Here is a 15,974-nt window from a genome sequence, read left to right on the forward strand (position 1 = left end):
CTAATGTATATAAATGTATGATAAATTTTATACGTACACAAACAATACTTAGTTATACGCATATGACTAATTATATAAATATTTACATGAATATGTAACGAATTTAAAAAGTATATTTTCGTAATTAATGGATATTGAAAAGAATTGACGTAGTTTGATTTATTGAATTCAATTGTGTGTTGTGGATAAATTTTATAATTAATAGATGTACGCAGGTATTGTCATTTTGACAGATCGATGTCACTCTCGTTATCATTACCATGTCCATATAGGGTATCGTAATTACTTATCGTAATGTTAAGCCACAGAAAAATCATAATTTTAACGATTTACTTTTTTTTAGTGTATATGCATTCCTACATGAATATTTCTAATTATGAATAATAGTTTAAATTATGTTCCAAAGTTATTAATTTATTGTTAATAACTATTTTTTTATAAATTAAATTAAATTGAAACAAATTTAATAATGGAAAATTTACAATAAAATTTTCAAATAAGTGAGAATATAATGTTCTAATTTATAATCTATAAATATATATATATATATATATATATATATTTATATATATACATAAAATAAAAAATTTCATTATTGCAGTAGTAGCGTACGTGTAGAATACGATAAATTAATATAATAATGTTTAAAAAAAAAAGAATCGTATATATTTATAAATATCTAAAGTTATTTAAACAGTAAATTTTAAATAGTGAAATTTTATATTATTCTAATAAAAGTACGAAAATTGTATATTTATAGAAAGTGATTTAAATACACATCGTAAATCAAAAATTTCAATTTCCTTTAAATGCGATACAAAATTTCCCTATCATTTATACGCATTCACATTGAATTATTCAATTTTTATCTGATTCTCGAATTTCTAGAATTTCATTAATAAAGACCAATGTTTTTACGTAAATTGCAGTTCATTAGCGATTTATCGAATTCTTTATTTAAAAAAAAAAAAAAAAAAAAAAAAAAAAAAAAAAAAAAAAAAAAATCAATGCTATTATAATTATTTAGAATAAAGTATTTTATAATCTTGATATATATCGATTTATTAAAATTAATAAAAAAAAATGCTCGTCGTTTTTTTGTTTGTGCGATAAGTTGGATGAAATGACATTTGATTGAGAATAGTGATCAGAGAAAGCTCACCCTTTCCAATAGAATTTATCTTTGCAATCATTCAATTCGAATGCGGCTTAGCTCCTGTCTGTTTGGTTTCCATCTCGTTGTCGTCGTTATGGTCGTTCGCGCCCGTAAAAGATATCCGGTCGACATCAATCGTCTCCAGGTCGTCGGCTCGCCTCGTCTCAACGCCGCCAAAAGAGACCCTTCGTCTCGCTTCACTTTCGCGATGAGAATCTTCGAGGGTCGCTAGAGCATTTAAGGTGAAGCACTGTGTGCCGAACCCGAGGTGCTATAGTCATCTGGAGTCACTTTGTGAGTGGATGTTGGCGTCAGATCCGGGATCTGAGTCCTCGATCGAAAAGCCTTGCGACGTACCGCATCGCGTGCGCCCGGGACTCCGCTCGTTTCTGAAAAATGAAATCTACAAAGTCCCATAGTTCAATTTATAGTCATACATCGGCGTTCTATTATTTATAATAATGAATTAAATCACCAAATGTGGAATATTGGACGCAGTGATGTATTCGGTTGCCTACAGGTAATACTAACATGTACAATGATATTTCATATTGATTTGCTTGAAATTCGATGATGTTGGTAATGAAATAAAACAATGAAACAGATAGTTCTTTACATGCGTTGTACTTTCCAAGATGCTGCAAATGATATAATATATATCATTTTTCATTTTACTATAATGTACGTTTAGGATTCAATATTTTAATTAATTCAATTATTTATCAAAAATAAATGAAATACGTATTGGCAAATATGATTAAAATGAATGAAAAATGTACATTGACATTGACATATTATTAAAGACATCGGATTAACATACTTAAATATTAATATTATGATAAATAATTTGCAACTTAATTTATACACAAGAACACTTTAAACAATATAACAAATTGCTTTTTATACGATTACAAACATTGAGCTATGGATACAGGTATCTCTAATATTTATTTATAAAGACTCAATAATAATAATTTCCATTTTCATAATTATTAGAGGAAATGGTTAATTATTTATCAAATAAAGCATCAATTGTAATTGGAATAATAACATTTTTTTTTTTTTTTTTTTTCAAAAAATAAATATTATGTAAAAATTTTATAACAAATTTATTTAAAAATTTGATCAACGATTAATAAGGAAATTTCTAAGGAACAATGACATGAATACTAATAAACGAAGGAAATTGCTACGGAATAACGAAATATTACAAGACATTATTTTCTTAAAATGCAACATTTATATAAATTTTTTATCATTATTTTAAAATATATATACAAATGTATATATATATATATATATATATTTTTTTTTTTAACATGTTTATAAAGTAACAACAATTTTATTGGAAAATTGATGACTAATTATAATTGTTATAATAAGTATTATTTATTTTGTTTCTTTACTAATTACATCATTTATAATTTGTCTCTCTCTCTCTCTCTCTCTCTCTCTCTCTCTCTCTCTCTCTCTCTATCTTTCTCGTCCTACAAAAATACTTATAAGACCTGTCTAAATGTGACAGTTTTTTCAAGTTAATTCGAAAACTTTAATAATTAAACCAGAGAAAAAATTATTTTACAAATTAGTTTGTTCATTAAAGTATATTACATTTTGTAAAATAAACTTTATATTTCTGAGTATCTGATTTTAATGCGATAAAATATCTTTTTATTTAATTTTTTTCTCGAGTAAAAACAGCAAGTTTATCATAACATTTGCCGTTACGATAAGACGTAAAATTTTTAATAATTATATTTTAATAGCTACTTCTAATCATTATAAGAAGATCAATCCCTGTTAATTAATTATCTTTCAGACAAAAATTTGCTTTTATTATTAGGATAGGATGTAAGCTTGCACAAAGCGATGTAAATTGCAATTAGTATTTTTTTAATGATTTACCTTGTTGTTAATTGGCTGCCATCGCTACCGCGGCGCAATGTATTCGCGCGTTGTTTGCAAAAACAATTGCAGATGATGTTCTTGAAAGCGAAACGAAAGTCCTTGCTGAAAAGGGCGTAAATACACGGATTTATCGCGGAATTGCAATATCCCAACCAGAACAGGATGCTGAAGACCGTTGGATGAATGCAGTTTGGGCAAAAAGCTCGAACTAGGTACATCGTGAAAAAGGGAAGCCAACAGAGGATGAATCCACCGACAATTATACCCAGTGTTTTTGCAGCTTTCGTCTCCATACGGATGCGTTTCACCTATGTGTTTTTTAATTTATGGATTACCAGATCATTCGAACAAATATTATCTACTATTCTGTGCGCTTCGCTTATTGCTTAAATTAATATACTCGCTAAGTAGAAATATAAATAATATGTATCACTCTAATGTTTGAATATATTATTTATATTCGGATGATTAAACATTATAAATAAACGAATTATCATATATAATTTCAATTTATCTTGCTTCTAATTAATCTTTTTTATTTCACTAATCGAGTATCAAAGAATAATCTAATAATTTTTTTCATTTATCGCGATGATGATGACTAGCAGTCTTTCCAATATGTTTTATATTTATTGAATTTACACGCCTACACATATACGTACATACATCGTGTATTAATATAACATGTAACATGTAACTACTTTTTACACAAGGGAATAGAATTTTTATCTTTAAAAGCAATAATTTATTTATATTATTCGTAGTTTAATCAACAACTCATTATAACATTATTTTAGTTCATTTTTTAATATTACCTAGAAAAATGAATAAAAAATTCGCTAATCAAATACTGAAGTTTAGTTTTCTCAATTTCAATGATTTATTTAACTTTTCATCATAAAGTTGTTGTTTTTTTAATACCACTACGTTTTATTTTTTAATGATAATTTTGCATATTGAGCATTAAAAAAAAGTCAGTTATACATTTTTATAAATGAATGAATTGTTTAATTCATTAATTATGTATATATATATATATTATATTAGTACTATAAACTATGAGTATTTATAAGATTTTTAGTTAAAAGATGAAATTTCGTGAAAATTATACTCGTATATGTGCAAATATTGTAACATGCGAATGATTAAATACTAAATGTTAATAAAATTACTTTGAAATTTCTTATACAGATTCTCTAGTTGTATAGAAAATAGTCGAGCTGGAAGGTACGAAAAATTTGTTTTAACATTTATAATAAAAATTCATTGGTCACGATTTTTATACAAATATAATAAATATATAAGTTTTTGTTAAAATGTATTTATAGTTGTGGTCAATATTATCTTCAAAGATGGCTACGCTATTCTAAAGTAGATCAATTATGCATATAGAGAACAACTATATATTATTGCTTCTGGTCCATAATATAGAATGCTAAAGTAGTTCGACACTTTCTAAAAACAAGTTTTGATACCAAATAAGAATAAATACGCCTCTATGGTAAATGCTATGATAAATACAATAAATATGATTACCCATTCATTAATAGATTAGTTGATAAACGAATTAAGAAATCAACAAAATTAAAGCGTTAAATAATATCCTTATAATGTATTAAAATTATATTACATTTATTTCATCTATCCAATGTCATTTTCTGCTTTGCACTATTACTTAGGAATTGCTTATACAAGACTACTGAAAAATCGATACAACTATAAAAAAATACATTTCCCTATATATATATATATATATATATATATATATATATATATATATTGCGTAGACAGAGTATTCGCGTATTGAAGGTTATTAATTAATCGAAGATTCACCTGAGCTTTTATATTTCGTTTACCCATTTTCATTACACGGGGTTTGTCCTCGTTTGTCCCTGGAGTCAATTCCCGGAGCAATACGACATCTCCAGTTACTTGACTTTCGCAACTACTGCGCCGACTCGATCTTCTAGTGCTTCCCATTCTACTGATGCTTCCAACCTAAATAACATAAGTATTCAATTTACGTTCATTTAAAGCTCTCTAATTTCGTGGTTAAAAAAAAAAAGAAAAAAAAAAGATATACATTTAAATCCATATATAAATATACTAAGCAATTCATCTTTTATAAATGCTTTAGTATTTTCACCAATTTCACTGGTCTATCATTGCTTCCTTATACCGTTAAAATCCTGAGGAAAATAGGAAATTGTGAACATTCTCTTTGGAAAATCAAAAAATTCAATCACAACGATATGAATCTAATTTCTTATCGTCATAATCAAAACCAAAACAATAGTATAATATAAAAATAAACCAATTTATATATTTATTGATAACATACATTAATATTATGTTGTATTTACTGATTCTATGATTAAATTGATAATGAAGAACAGTAAACAAAAAATTTCATATAGAAATTATAAATATGTCAAGAGGTTTAAATTTTTTTGCTTTCTAATTATTATAAATAAGAAAAACAGTGTTACAAATCTTTTATTCTTTAATTACAGCATTAATTTATAGTTTAATATTGTACTTTATATTTCAGAATAATAGAATTGTACTATTAGATATATATATATATATATATATATATATATATATATATATATATATATGAATTTATATAATTTACATTATTTTAAATATATTTTTGTTAATAAGTTACTTATTTCACATAATGCTTAACAGCTTCAATTTTAAAATACTACATGAATGTCTTTAATCATTTAAATTAGATAAAGTCTGAATAATATTTATAATAAACGAGTCACCATTTATATAACTGCATGAAATTGTTACTATTTCCTACTTATTTTTTCTATACGTATAAAAAAGTATAAATAATTTATTATTTTTAAGTTTATCTAGAAATTCATTTTTTCAGACATTTTTAAGGCAAAGAATTTTATATTTACATTTGTACCATACTTTTATCATAAACCGCAATGAAATAATTTTATTACATGTTGGCCAATCATTATTAATAATTACAATTATAATTCAATAATTACAAGTTCTAGCGTTTTATATTGCTAAAAATGATTTACATTAATTTTTAATTACTAAACTGAGCTAATTGATAAAATTCAAGTTTTTCATATTTATAAATATATTTTAATGTTTTAAAAGTTTTATATAATTGTAAGATATAAACAACATAATTTTTTTTAAATCAATAATTAACGAACAAAGAATATTGAAATTTTGAAAATGACAAATTTTTTTAATTGCTCGTTTACTTTTTATACTTTAATAGTTTTAAAGGTAAATTATTTATTAAACTAGAATTTAATTTTTAATAGTAAAGTATAATATATATATATATTAAAATAAACAAATAAAATATATCAATATAATCATTATTCTGGAATTTCATAATTTTTGTTTCAAATAAATAGCTTTTATAATGTTCTTTAATAACCTTATGCATCACATTAAAAAATTTTGATCAATTGAATATCCAACATATTTTAATGTGAATGTATATTAAAATGTTAAGTACATAATTGTTTATATGGTAAATTTTAGAAAAATAGTAAATACACTTAACTATGCACATTATGAAGAATGGGTAAATTAATATTTATACAAATTATAGATTTGTTAAACTTCATTCATGTAGACAATAAGATATATTATTCGCAGTAATATTTCTTGAATCTTTTTTTTTTTAATATCGTTATTAATTTTTGTAAGTATTGTGATATCTTGTATATAAATAAAAAAATTAATAAATAAGGAATACTGTTTTGTCCGTGAATCTACGGTTTTAAAGTATTTCTCGGCTAAATGGTAGATAATCTGTGTTAGAAGAAATTGTAAAATTTTGAAATTTTGAAATTTTGAAATTTTTATAGGCTTGATTTTTAATAGATTTTAAATAAATGCAGAATAAGCATATATCTGCTTTATATATAATAATGATTGAAAATATATGTTCATAGATTACAAGTGATAGATGAATATGTAAAATATATAATGGAGATTTTTAACAAAATTTATACAAAAGTTGAATAATAATCTTTTTTTTTTTTTTTTTTTTTTTTTTTTTTTTTTTTTTTTTTTTTTTTTTTTTTTTTTTTTTTTTTTTTTTTTTTTGAAGGATTTTAACGATCGACTTAAGAAAATAATTTTTCTTTCTTTCTATAGCCAGTCATTATATAAAGCGTAATTATTCCTTTAAATTAAGCATTTGAATGTTTTGAACGAATTAAATTTACGAAACGATTTACTTCGGTATTCATAATGTAAAAGAATTAAAATCATATCGCTTTCATGACAATTAGTTTTTTATGATTCAAATAATCTATCTATCTATAAGAAAGCATTTCTATAAATATACTATAAACTATTATATAAACATTTGATAATGGTAAGTAATTCTGGACATTGGTGATAGAAGATAGAAGAAATATTTATTATCACAGATAATGTCTAAACTGTGACAAATCATTAGAAAGATGATAAATTAGCAACATTTTTATCAAATTTTCACGATAAATATGTCTAAAGCTGAATGTATCATTAAAAGCATTGATTAATTAAGTTTGTTATTTAGATTATCTTAAAGTTTCAGATAACAAATATGTTGTATGAATAAAATAATTAAAAAAAAAAAAATTATTTATAGAAGAAAAATTTTTAAAATAATATTTTTTATCATTACAGAATCTATAATGATCTAGTAATAACTATTTGCTCGTATGATCTTAAATAACCATATATTCTTATTTAAAAGATAGATATAATAAGAGTTAATTAGAAATATTAGTTTGAACGTATATGATAGTTTTGATAGAGATCATTATTACAATGACGAAATAATAGTTGACAGGTGATATGTAATATTTATTAATCTTACAGGCTAACATGTACCTTCAAGTGAGTTCCTCTGGAAGACGGGAACAGCTGGCTCTGAGTCTGGCCGTTGCTGTAGTGCACAGACGACTGTGAGCACCTCGAAGGTGTCCTCTCCAGTGCGCTGTTACACTTAGTATTGAGAGTCTCGGTACTGGGGTAGGATACCGAAATCTTAATCCTCTCGCGCCTCGATGGACTACGCGAGTTTGTGCACTCGCTGCTGCGTGGACTACCATTGCTTCGGTTATACTCGCTTGCCCGTCCTCTGTGTATTCTCAAAGTTAACCGCTGCTCGTCGAATCTACCGGGGGAAATGAAGAGTTCGTTTCTCGATAGGTTTTTAACTTTTTATTTAATTGCTTATTTGGAGAGCTATTGTGGATGGTGAGAGTATGCGGTGAAGTCGCGTTTGCGACGAAAGTTCGTCAAAAGTACCATATACTCGAAATAAAAATAGAAATACTTCACAGACCTTCGTTTCCCGGTGCGGCTTTTATAATATTGCTATAATTGAAAACTTTTTTACATATCGCAAGTCAAAGCTAACGATTTCAATTTATTTTAATTTAATAAATATACATATATATATATATATATATATATATATATATATATATATATATACATATGCATATATACCACCACGATATTGGCAATTGTTTTCTCAATTTCTAAAAATTCATTCCTTACTCTTGGCTTTTAAAACTATGTTTTTACACTTAAACTCTATGAAAATTATTTCAATATTTTCTATTTTCCTACGTGTAAATAAATTTCGATTATATTTTCAAATAAACTTTACTATCGCCGTACAAAGAGCAAAATTTTTCATGAAAATTTAAGATCAATTTTAAAAAATCTTAACATTTTATTTATTCATACTTTATATTTAGTTTAAAGAATAACAAATTTATTGATTACTTCAATTTAACTATTATTCATAATGTACATTTCCATGAAAATATATCTCGAGTAGAATAACGCAATTTAACAAATGAAGATTAAGATTTTTGTTATAAAAAAAAATTTTTTAATTTTTATAACGAATTTCAAAGAATTTCTCGTTTATATACGATTATAATAATGTATAATGATTTACACTGATACGCAAATGTCACGATTAATGACAAAATGAGGAATTTTAAGAATGAATAAATTGCTCTTTTCAACGATTAACCGATAATTTAAAAGTGTAATTTTGTAATAATTTGGATACTGTCCTTTTATTGATTTCATTATCCCGCTTAATATTATAATATAATAATTTAAAAGTGTAATTTTGTAATAATTTGGATACTGTCCTTTTATTGATTTCATTATCCTGCTTAATATTATAATTAATGAAAAAAAAAAAAAAGAAAAGAAAAAGATTAATTCCTTCTATGCGATGAGTAGGACGAATAAGGAGGATACACACCTCGATCCCATCATCTTAGAGCTCTTAGTTGTGCGAAAGCCTCGATTTATCGCTCTCGTAGTCGAAACAGCAGCATTGTAAATTCGCCAATAGAAAAACAACATTATCAGTGTTGGTATGTAGAACGATCCAAGGGCGCTAAAAAAAAAAAAGCGAGGATAAAAAAAATATGATGCAAGCAAAGTTAAATGTAATAATGCGTGGCTTTAGCATTCAACGCGTGAAAACTGAGATAATTATATAGCAGTTAAAAATCCTTTTATTTTTATACACCAATATGTATGCATTGCATGTTACATCCACCGTATCTATGTATACAGGCGCTTTCAAAAAGCAATTATTCGATACAGTTGTGAATATATTGTAATTACTTGATTTACTTATGCGCTTATTTGTTCATCTATTACATTCGTACTTTATCGATACTTAGGCATAATGTGAATAAAAATATGAGATAGAAATTTGAAAGCGAATAATTATATGTGAATAAGTGAATAGTCAATATGCATGCAATTAATCAAATTAATATTTTCAAAAGAAGTAAATTTATATTAATAATGAAATTTTTCCCTTACTCTGGAAATACATATTTAAGTATTTTAAGTAAATATATCCGGATTATTTTATTAATTTTTCGACTATTAAACCGTTTTTTTTTTTTTTTTTTTTTTTTTTACGAATCATATTTGATTTTTAAAAATACAAACAAACTTTTTACATTTAATATAAATAAAAATGAACCAATACATTGCAACTATATATACAATTATATTGATTTATAAGCACATTCATGAATACATCCATGATGAACTTTCGATGTTTTCAGTTTATTTAGAAGTAAAAAATTGCTGGGTAAGTGAGAATTTTAAAAAAACTATGACAAATTATGAAATTACAATTCCAATACTTTTTAATACTTTTTTTCCATGTTTTAGACGAACTGTATTATTAATAATAAAAGAAAATCACCACCAGATTTCACAGTATTTCTATAAAAGCTTCAACATTGTTAATTCAAGAATCAAAAAAAAAAAAAAAAAAAATGTTATCTACAAATTAAGTTACGATTATCTTAAACTTAGGTTAATGAAAAATAAAAGATTGTTTAAATTATGGATACACATTTTTCATAAAGAGTTTAAATAGTTGGAATTATAGATAAGGTCACTTGAATTATTCTAATATATTACCTATAAATGAATTTGTTATTATGTTTTTAAATTGATGATTTTTAATTAAATCATTTAATTCATCATTAAACACATTATTAAGCAAAAATATAAAATTAAAATATATCTTATTAATATATAATAGCCATTTAAAATAGTTTCTTTATGCACTATCGATTCACTTTCGTTGTACTTTCTTTTGCTCATATTAGTAATACACATAATACAAAATTCAAACAAATGATTTTAATTCCATACATTTCAATAAATTAAATCTTGATTTTTGTGAGAATAATTTGACTAATAATATGACAAAAATGTCCAATAATAATTTACAATAAAGTATATATTAATGGAATGGAAATTATTAAAAAGCATATTTAATACATATATTGAACTAAAACCAACCTAGATATTGAGTATTCCGAATTTTCTAGAATCACTTATGTAAAACTGAGGAATAATAGAGGTCAAATGTAGGTTATTACATGTACAACCGTTAATTTTAATCTTTTGATATTTAGAATTAAGTAAAAATTATTATAAGTGCCTTATCTATATTTTCATACTTAGCAGTAAATGTGATTATCGGACAATCAATTTAATTAAGGCATTATTCTAATATTCAAAAAATATTCTAATAGTAAAAAAAAATGGAAATTGCTTTTTCAGATTGTAATTGCAAGTTTAACATTATTTTCATAAAATAATATGTAAATTGTAGTTTTTTTTTTTTTTTTTTTTTTTTTTTTTACAAATGATGCACATAAGCATATACATATAAGATAACGTATGCAATATTATTTTTAAAATTCATTAATTTATTAATTTTTGGAATGTATAAGGTAGTGTATCAAATGATTTTTAAATATAGATTATATTACAAATTTATTAGATATATTTTCTTTTATTGCCAAAGCTTGATATATATATACAACTATGCTCATTTATAATATGAAAATTCTTATTAACTGAAATTCTAACGAATGCAAAGCTTATCTTTTTTAATAATACCAATAAACGACTTATAATACAATGAATCGAATTCATAATGTTATAAAAACAAATTAATTATTCAAATATATAACTTAAATTGGATTTATATAATCTTAAATTCTGTTGCAATTAACATTTTAATTAATGTTTATCATAAAATATTAATTAATTGATCTGAATACAAATTATAAAATATGTAAGAGAGGTTTAACGAAAAATAAAAGTAAATGTTAAGGAAGCAAAGCGAACATTTAATATAGTTAAATGTTGGTAATTTAGTTATCAAATACAAGAGAAAAAATAATATAAACTAAAAAAAGAATTTTTATCAAGTTTCAGAATGCAAAATATAATTGAAATAGAAAAAAAGTTTTCGACGAAAAATATTTTAAAGGGGAAATTAAATTAATGACGAGCTTTATATAAATTAAACATAAATAATCAAACGAAACATAGTGAATAACAAAAAAAAAATGAACACTTTGTATAAGGAAAATTAATAGAAATATTAATAAGAATTAATAAAAGGGTGTGATGAAAAATAGAAAAAATAGAATAAAATAACGAATGCAAAAGAGAAGAATTCATAGAGAGACAAAATAAAGTGATGGTGACACCATTAGGTTAAAGAGAATTTAAAAACACGAATTATGAGAAGTGCAAGAAATTTTAAGTAACAATCTTAGAATAACAGAAATGGAATCACGAAAATGTGAGTATGATAATTTCAGAAAGATGCATACAGAAAGAAGAATTTAATCATAACTAAACAGCTAATGGAAGAAGCTAAAGAGAAGTAAAAAACATTGACTATAATTAATTTAATAAAAACTTTTTTAACAGCTAAAATGGATTATCAGAATAATTAATAATTCCAAATAATAAATAATGCCAAAGTACATTTTCGATATTTTGCAAGAAATGAGAGTTCATTGAAAAATACAGTGAAAATATAATAATTAGATTGTCAGAATATTGATAATATATTAACAATTAAAATAGAAAATTATGAAACAAGAAGAAAAATCGTTTGCTATCGCGGGAATTGCAATAAAAACATATTGTTTAAAAGAAAAGAGAAAAAAAATAGTAATAAGGATAATAGTATTAACACTCAAGTATTTGGGACTGCGATATAAAGGATTGTGAATGGTAAATATAGACAAATTAGGAACAATAATATACGAACGAGTACACATATATAAGGAAATAAAAATCTCAATAATTAAGTATATTATATAAAGTATAATAAAATATTATGAAGATTGTTAATTTAAAAGTAAAATATTGAAAGTAATTGTTGAGATGCATCAGAACTTGATAGAGAAAGTTATGCAGAAGAACAGAGAAGATAGAAAGAAAGAAGTAAATTACACAAACAAAATTTATTAAATACCTAGAAGATTTTTATATAGAATATTATAATTAAAAAATACCTCCATACACTTCGATATAAGTGCTTAAAAAACAAAATTACAAAGGAAAAATCAAACTCTATGAGTGTAACAAATATGAAAGAAACTTTTTATTTATTTATTTAATTAATTATTTGTTATTAATTATTATTATTATTAGCGTGTTGCAATATTAATAATAAAATTGCGTAAGACAATAAAGAGCTACAAAAGTTTAAGCGTGAAGAAATTATAGTGAATTTGAATTAAATAACAAAAATTCTTTATAAAAAATGTTAAAGATACAAATATCAAAGTTAAGACTCTAAGATATTTGAAACGATAGACTAGAATGAAGATAATATAAATAAAAGCAAAAGTATAATAGATAAGACAGAAAATACTTCTACTGTCAATGTATAATCATTGGGGAAAAATAGATTTAAAACGTAGTCAAAATGTTTGATAAAAAAAAACATTTGCAAAAATTATTTCAGGCCTTTGTTGTGAAAGTTGAACATTAAAGTTATTATAAATTAGTCATATTAGATAAAGTGCATAAAATATTTATTAAATCACCAAATGAAAAATTTAATAAATGGATGGAACATTAAAAATAAAACCATTATTATAATTTTTAATAAAGAAGTCGCGTTTCAAAAATAAATTATCAATTAAACTACATTACAAATGAACAAATAATTATCCAAATCAAAATGATCAATGAAAGTTAATATTAGGAGAAGCAATTGATAGAACAAATAAAATTTAATACAAGTTATGCGAATAAAAAATTAAAATAAAAGTTATGAAAATAATTAATATAACGTTACAAAAAAATATATAAAATTAAAAGAAATTTTTAAAAAAAAAAACAATAATGTAGAGTAGTTGTACAAACTTATTTCATTCCATGGATTTTTATTTGGAATAAATAAAATATTATAGAAGATGAAAAATATACAAATATATATGTTTCTACTGATAAATAATGGTTATTGGTAGATTAAGAAGGAAACAGGAAAAATATGTAATAATTATTAAACGATTTTTTCATGATAAACAAAGAAGATATTAAATTCATTATTGATAAATTAAAACGACGGAAGGAAATCAAGAGAAGAAGAAAAAATTAAATATATTATTCTTATCCGATACATAGAGTAGGGGAATGAAGACGCATTTATAAAAAAAAAAATCAAATATTCTAATGAATAGTAGTATATTTAATATACAAATAGGAATTGCGAAGAAGTTTATATAAATTGAACGAAAACAAATATTTTTCATAGAAAATGTACATGCATTTAGTTAGAAAGTATGTTGTGTAATAAAAAGAAAGTTTATATGTCGTAATCTCTAATTTGTAAAATGGTTTTTAGTCTGGATTTAGTAATACTGTAAAAAATAACAACTTCCCAAAACTATCGAGTAACAGAATAGGAAAAATAGATGAAATAAAAGTAGAAGATTAAAAAAAAGGCAAACAAGAAAGATAGAAAATGAAACAAAATATTGATCAAAGTTTATATAAAAGTTCAAAAAAAAAAAAAAAAAAAAAAAAAAAAATTTATTTGAAACAAAATATGAGCAGAATACAATCCAATACTACATATAGAAAATACGAAATTAAACAAATAATTAATAATTAACAATTAATAATGAATAATTAATTAAAAAAGATGAAAAGTACTGATAGAAAATTAATTGTAAATTATAAATTCATGTTTTATGGATAAATTCAAGATACAAAGTACATTGTACATGGTATAAAATAAGAAAATGATAGAATTATGGATAATTATTGAAATTTATATATATATATATATATATATAAAGAAAATACGATAAAAACTGTAAAAGTATATAAAATATATTTACTAGAAGCAAAATATGGAAGTTCAAAAATATATAGAAATATTGAAAGGTAAGAAGGAAAAAAAAGTAAATAAAAAGCAAGAAAAGTAGAAATACTAATAAAATATTGCGAATAAAAATAGTGTTACAGAAAAATCAATGCGTAAAATAAAGATAAAAATATATAAGTATATATAAATATATAAAACGCAATTAAGTGAAAAAAGAGTGTATAATAAATTAAGATAATCATGAATTTACTATAATCATAAAAAAGAATTGCAAAAATAATAATATATTTATAAAGATTTTATCGCAATATTTCGTTATTTAATATATAATTTACTGTATTGCAGTCAATTTACCATTTTTAATAATTTAACATAATTAGAGATATTTTTTTAATTGAATTTTTATTATTTTATGTGAAAAGGAAATAAATGTACTGATCAGAAAATACGTTGAGTTTTAAGAACTAATATTATGTAATATAAAAATTTAATTATTTTAATCAGTCAATTATTATTCGTATTCCATTTTATTTTATTTTCCATTTATATTTCGTTTAATATTTCATATATTTTTACGTATTTACACACTCATAATACATTATACAACTAATTACACATTATATAACTAATATTATAATAATAATAATTTAAAATAATTTAAGGAAAGATATTTAAATTATAATTCATCAAAATATTCTATATTAAATGAATTGAATATAATGTGACAAAGACAATTTATAGATTAAAAATGTTTACTGTAATATCGCCATAAAAAAAAATTTTTATTTTCATTATTATACGAATCAAGTATTAAAGGGAGTAATAAAACATCACTAAAAAAAAAAAACACTATAAAAGAGGTTTATCTGGTAATTATCTGAATTTTTTAAATTTATATCTTATATAATAAATGGTAAATAACAAGCTTTTAATAACATTACTTTTATTAAATAAATTTAAAACTAAGCTCATAGAGTATAATGCATACATGTTTTTATGAATTTGATATTAGCAGGAAAATTTTTAAAGTTTGTTAAATTTCACAGCAATTAATTTTATTGCTATTATATTTTGGTTAATATTTTAAATAGTTTAGATAAAATTACATTATTTATTGCAGAAAACTCAAAATTTTTAATATTGTATTAATAAAATTTAAAATTACTATTTATTAATCGTCTATTCAATTTTCTTCTAATT

The 15,974-nt window shown here is 23.0% G+C and overlaps 1 protein-coding gene across 5 annotated transcripts in view; it reads right to left on the reverse strand.

The window, feature by feature from the left end:
* Oamb (Octopamine receptor in mushroom bodies) overlaps window positions 1-15,974 on the reverse strand; it is a 46,053-nt gene that overhangs the window by 1,120 nt on the left and 28,959 nt on the right. For 2 of the 5 annotated variants that reach the window (XM_011507308.1, XM_011507304.1), the window contains 6 exons: window positions 9,348-9,485; window positions 7,946-8,231; window positions 4,898-5,062; window positions 3,062-3,372; window positions 1,688-1,794; window positions 1,163-1,559 (listed from right to left, as the gene is read on the reverse strand). In XM_011507308.1, coding sequence (XP_011505610.1) covers window positions 1,468-1,559; window positions 1,688-1,794; window positions 3,062-3,372; window positions 4,898-5,062; window positions 7,946-8,231; window positions 9,348-9,485 — 1,099 coding nt within the window. In that variant the 3' untranslated portion in view covers window positions 1,163-1,467. Of the gene's footprint in view, window positions 1-1,162; window positions 1,560-1,631; window positions 1,795-3,061; window positions 3,373-4,897; window positions 5,063-7,945; window positions 8,232-9,347; window positions 9,486-15,974 lie in introns of those variants that run through there. The other 3 variants (XM_011507307.1, XM_011507306.1, XM_011507305.1) reach the window with 3 other exon arrangements.

The sequence above is a fragment of the Ceratosolen solmsi genome, unplaced genomic scaffold (assembly GCF_000503995.2).
Source record: "Ceratosolen solmsi marchali unplaced genomic scaffold, CerSol_1.0 scaffold6, whole genome shotgun sequence".
Taxonomy (NCBI): domain Eukaryota; kingdom Metazoa; phylum Arthropoda; class Insecta; order Hymenoptera; family Agaonidae; genus Ceratosolen; species Ceratosolen solmsi.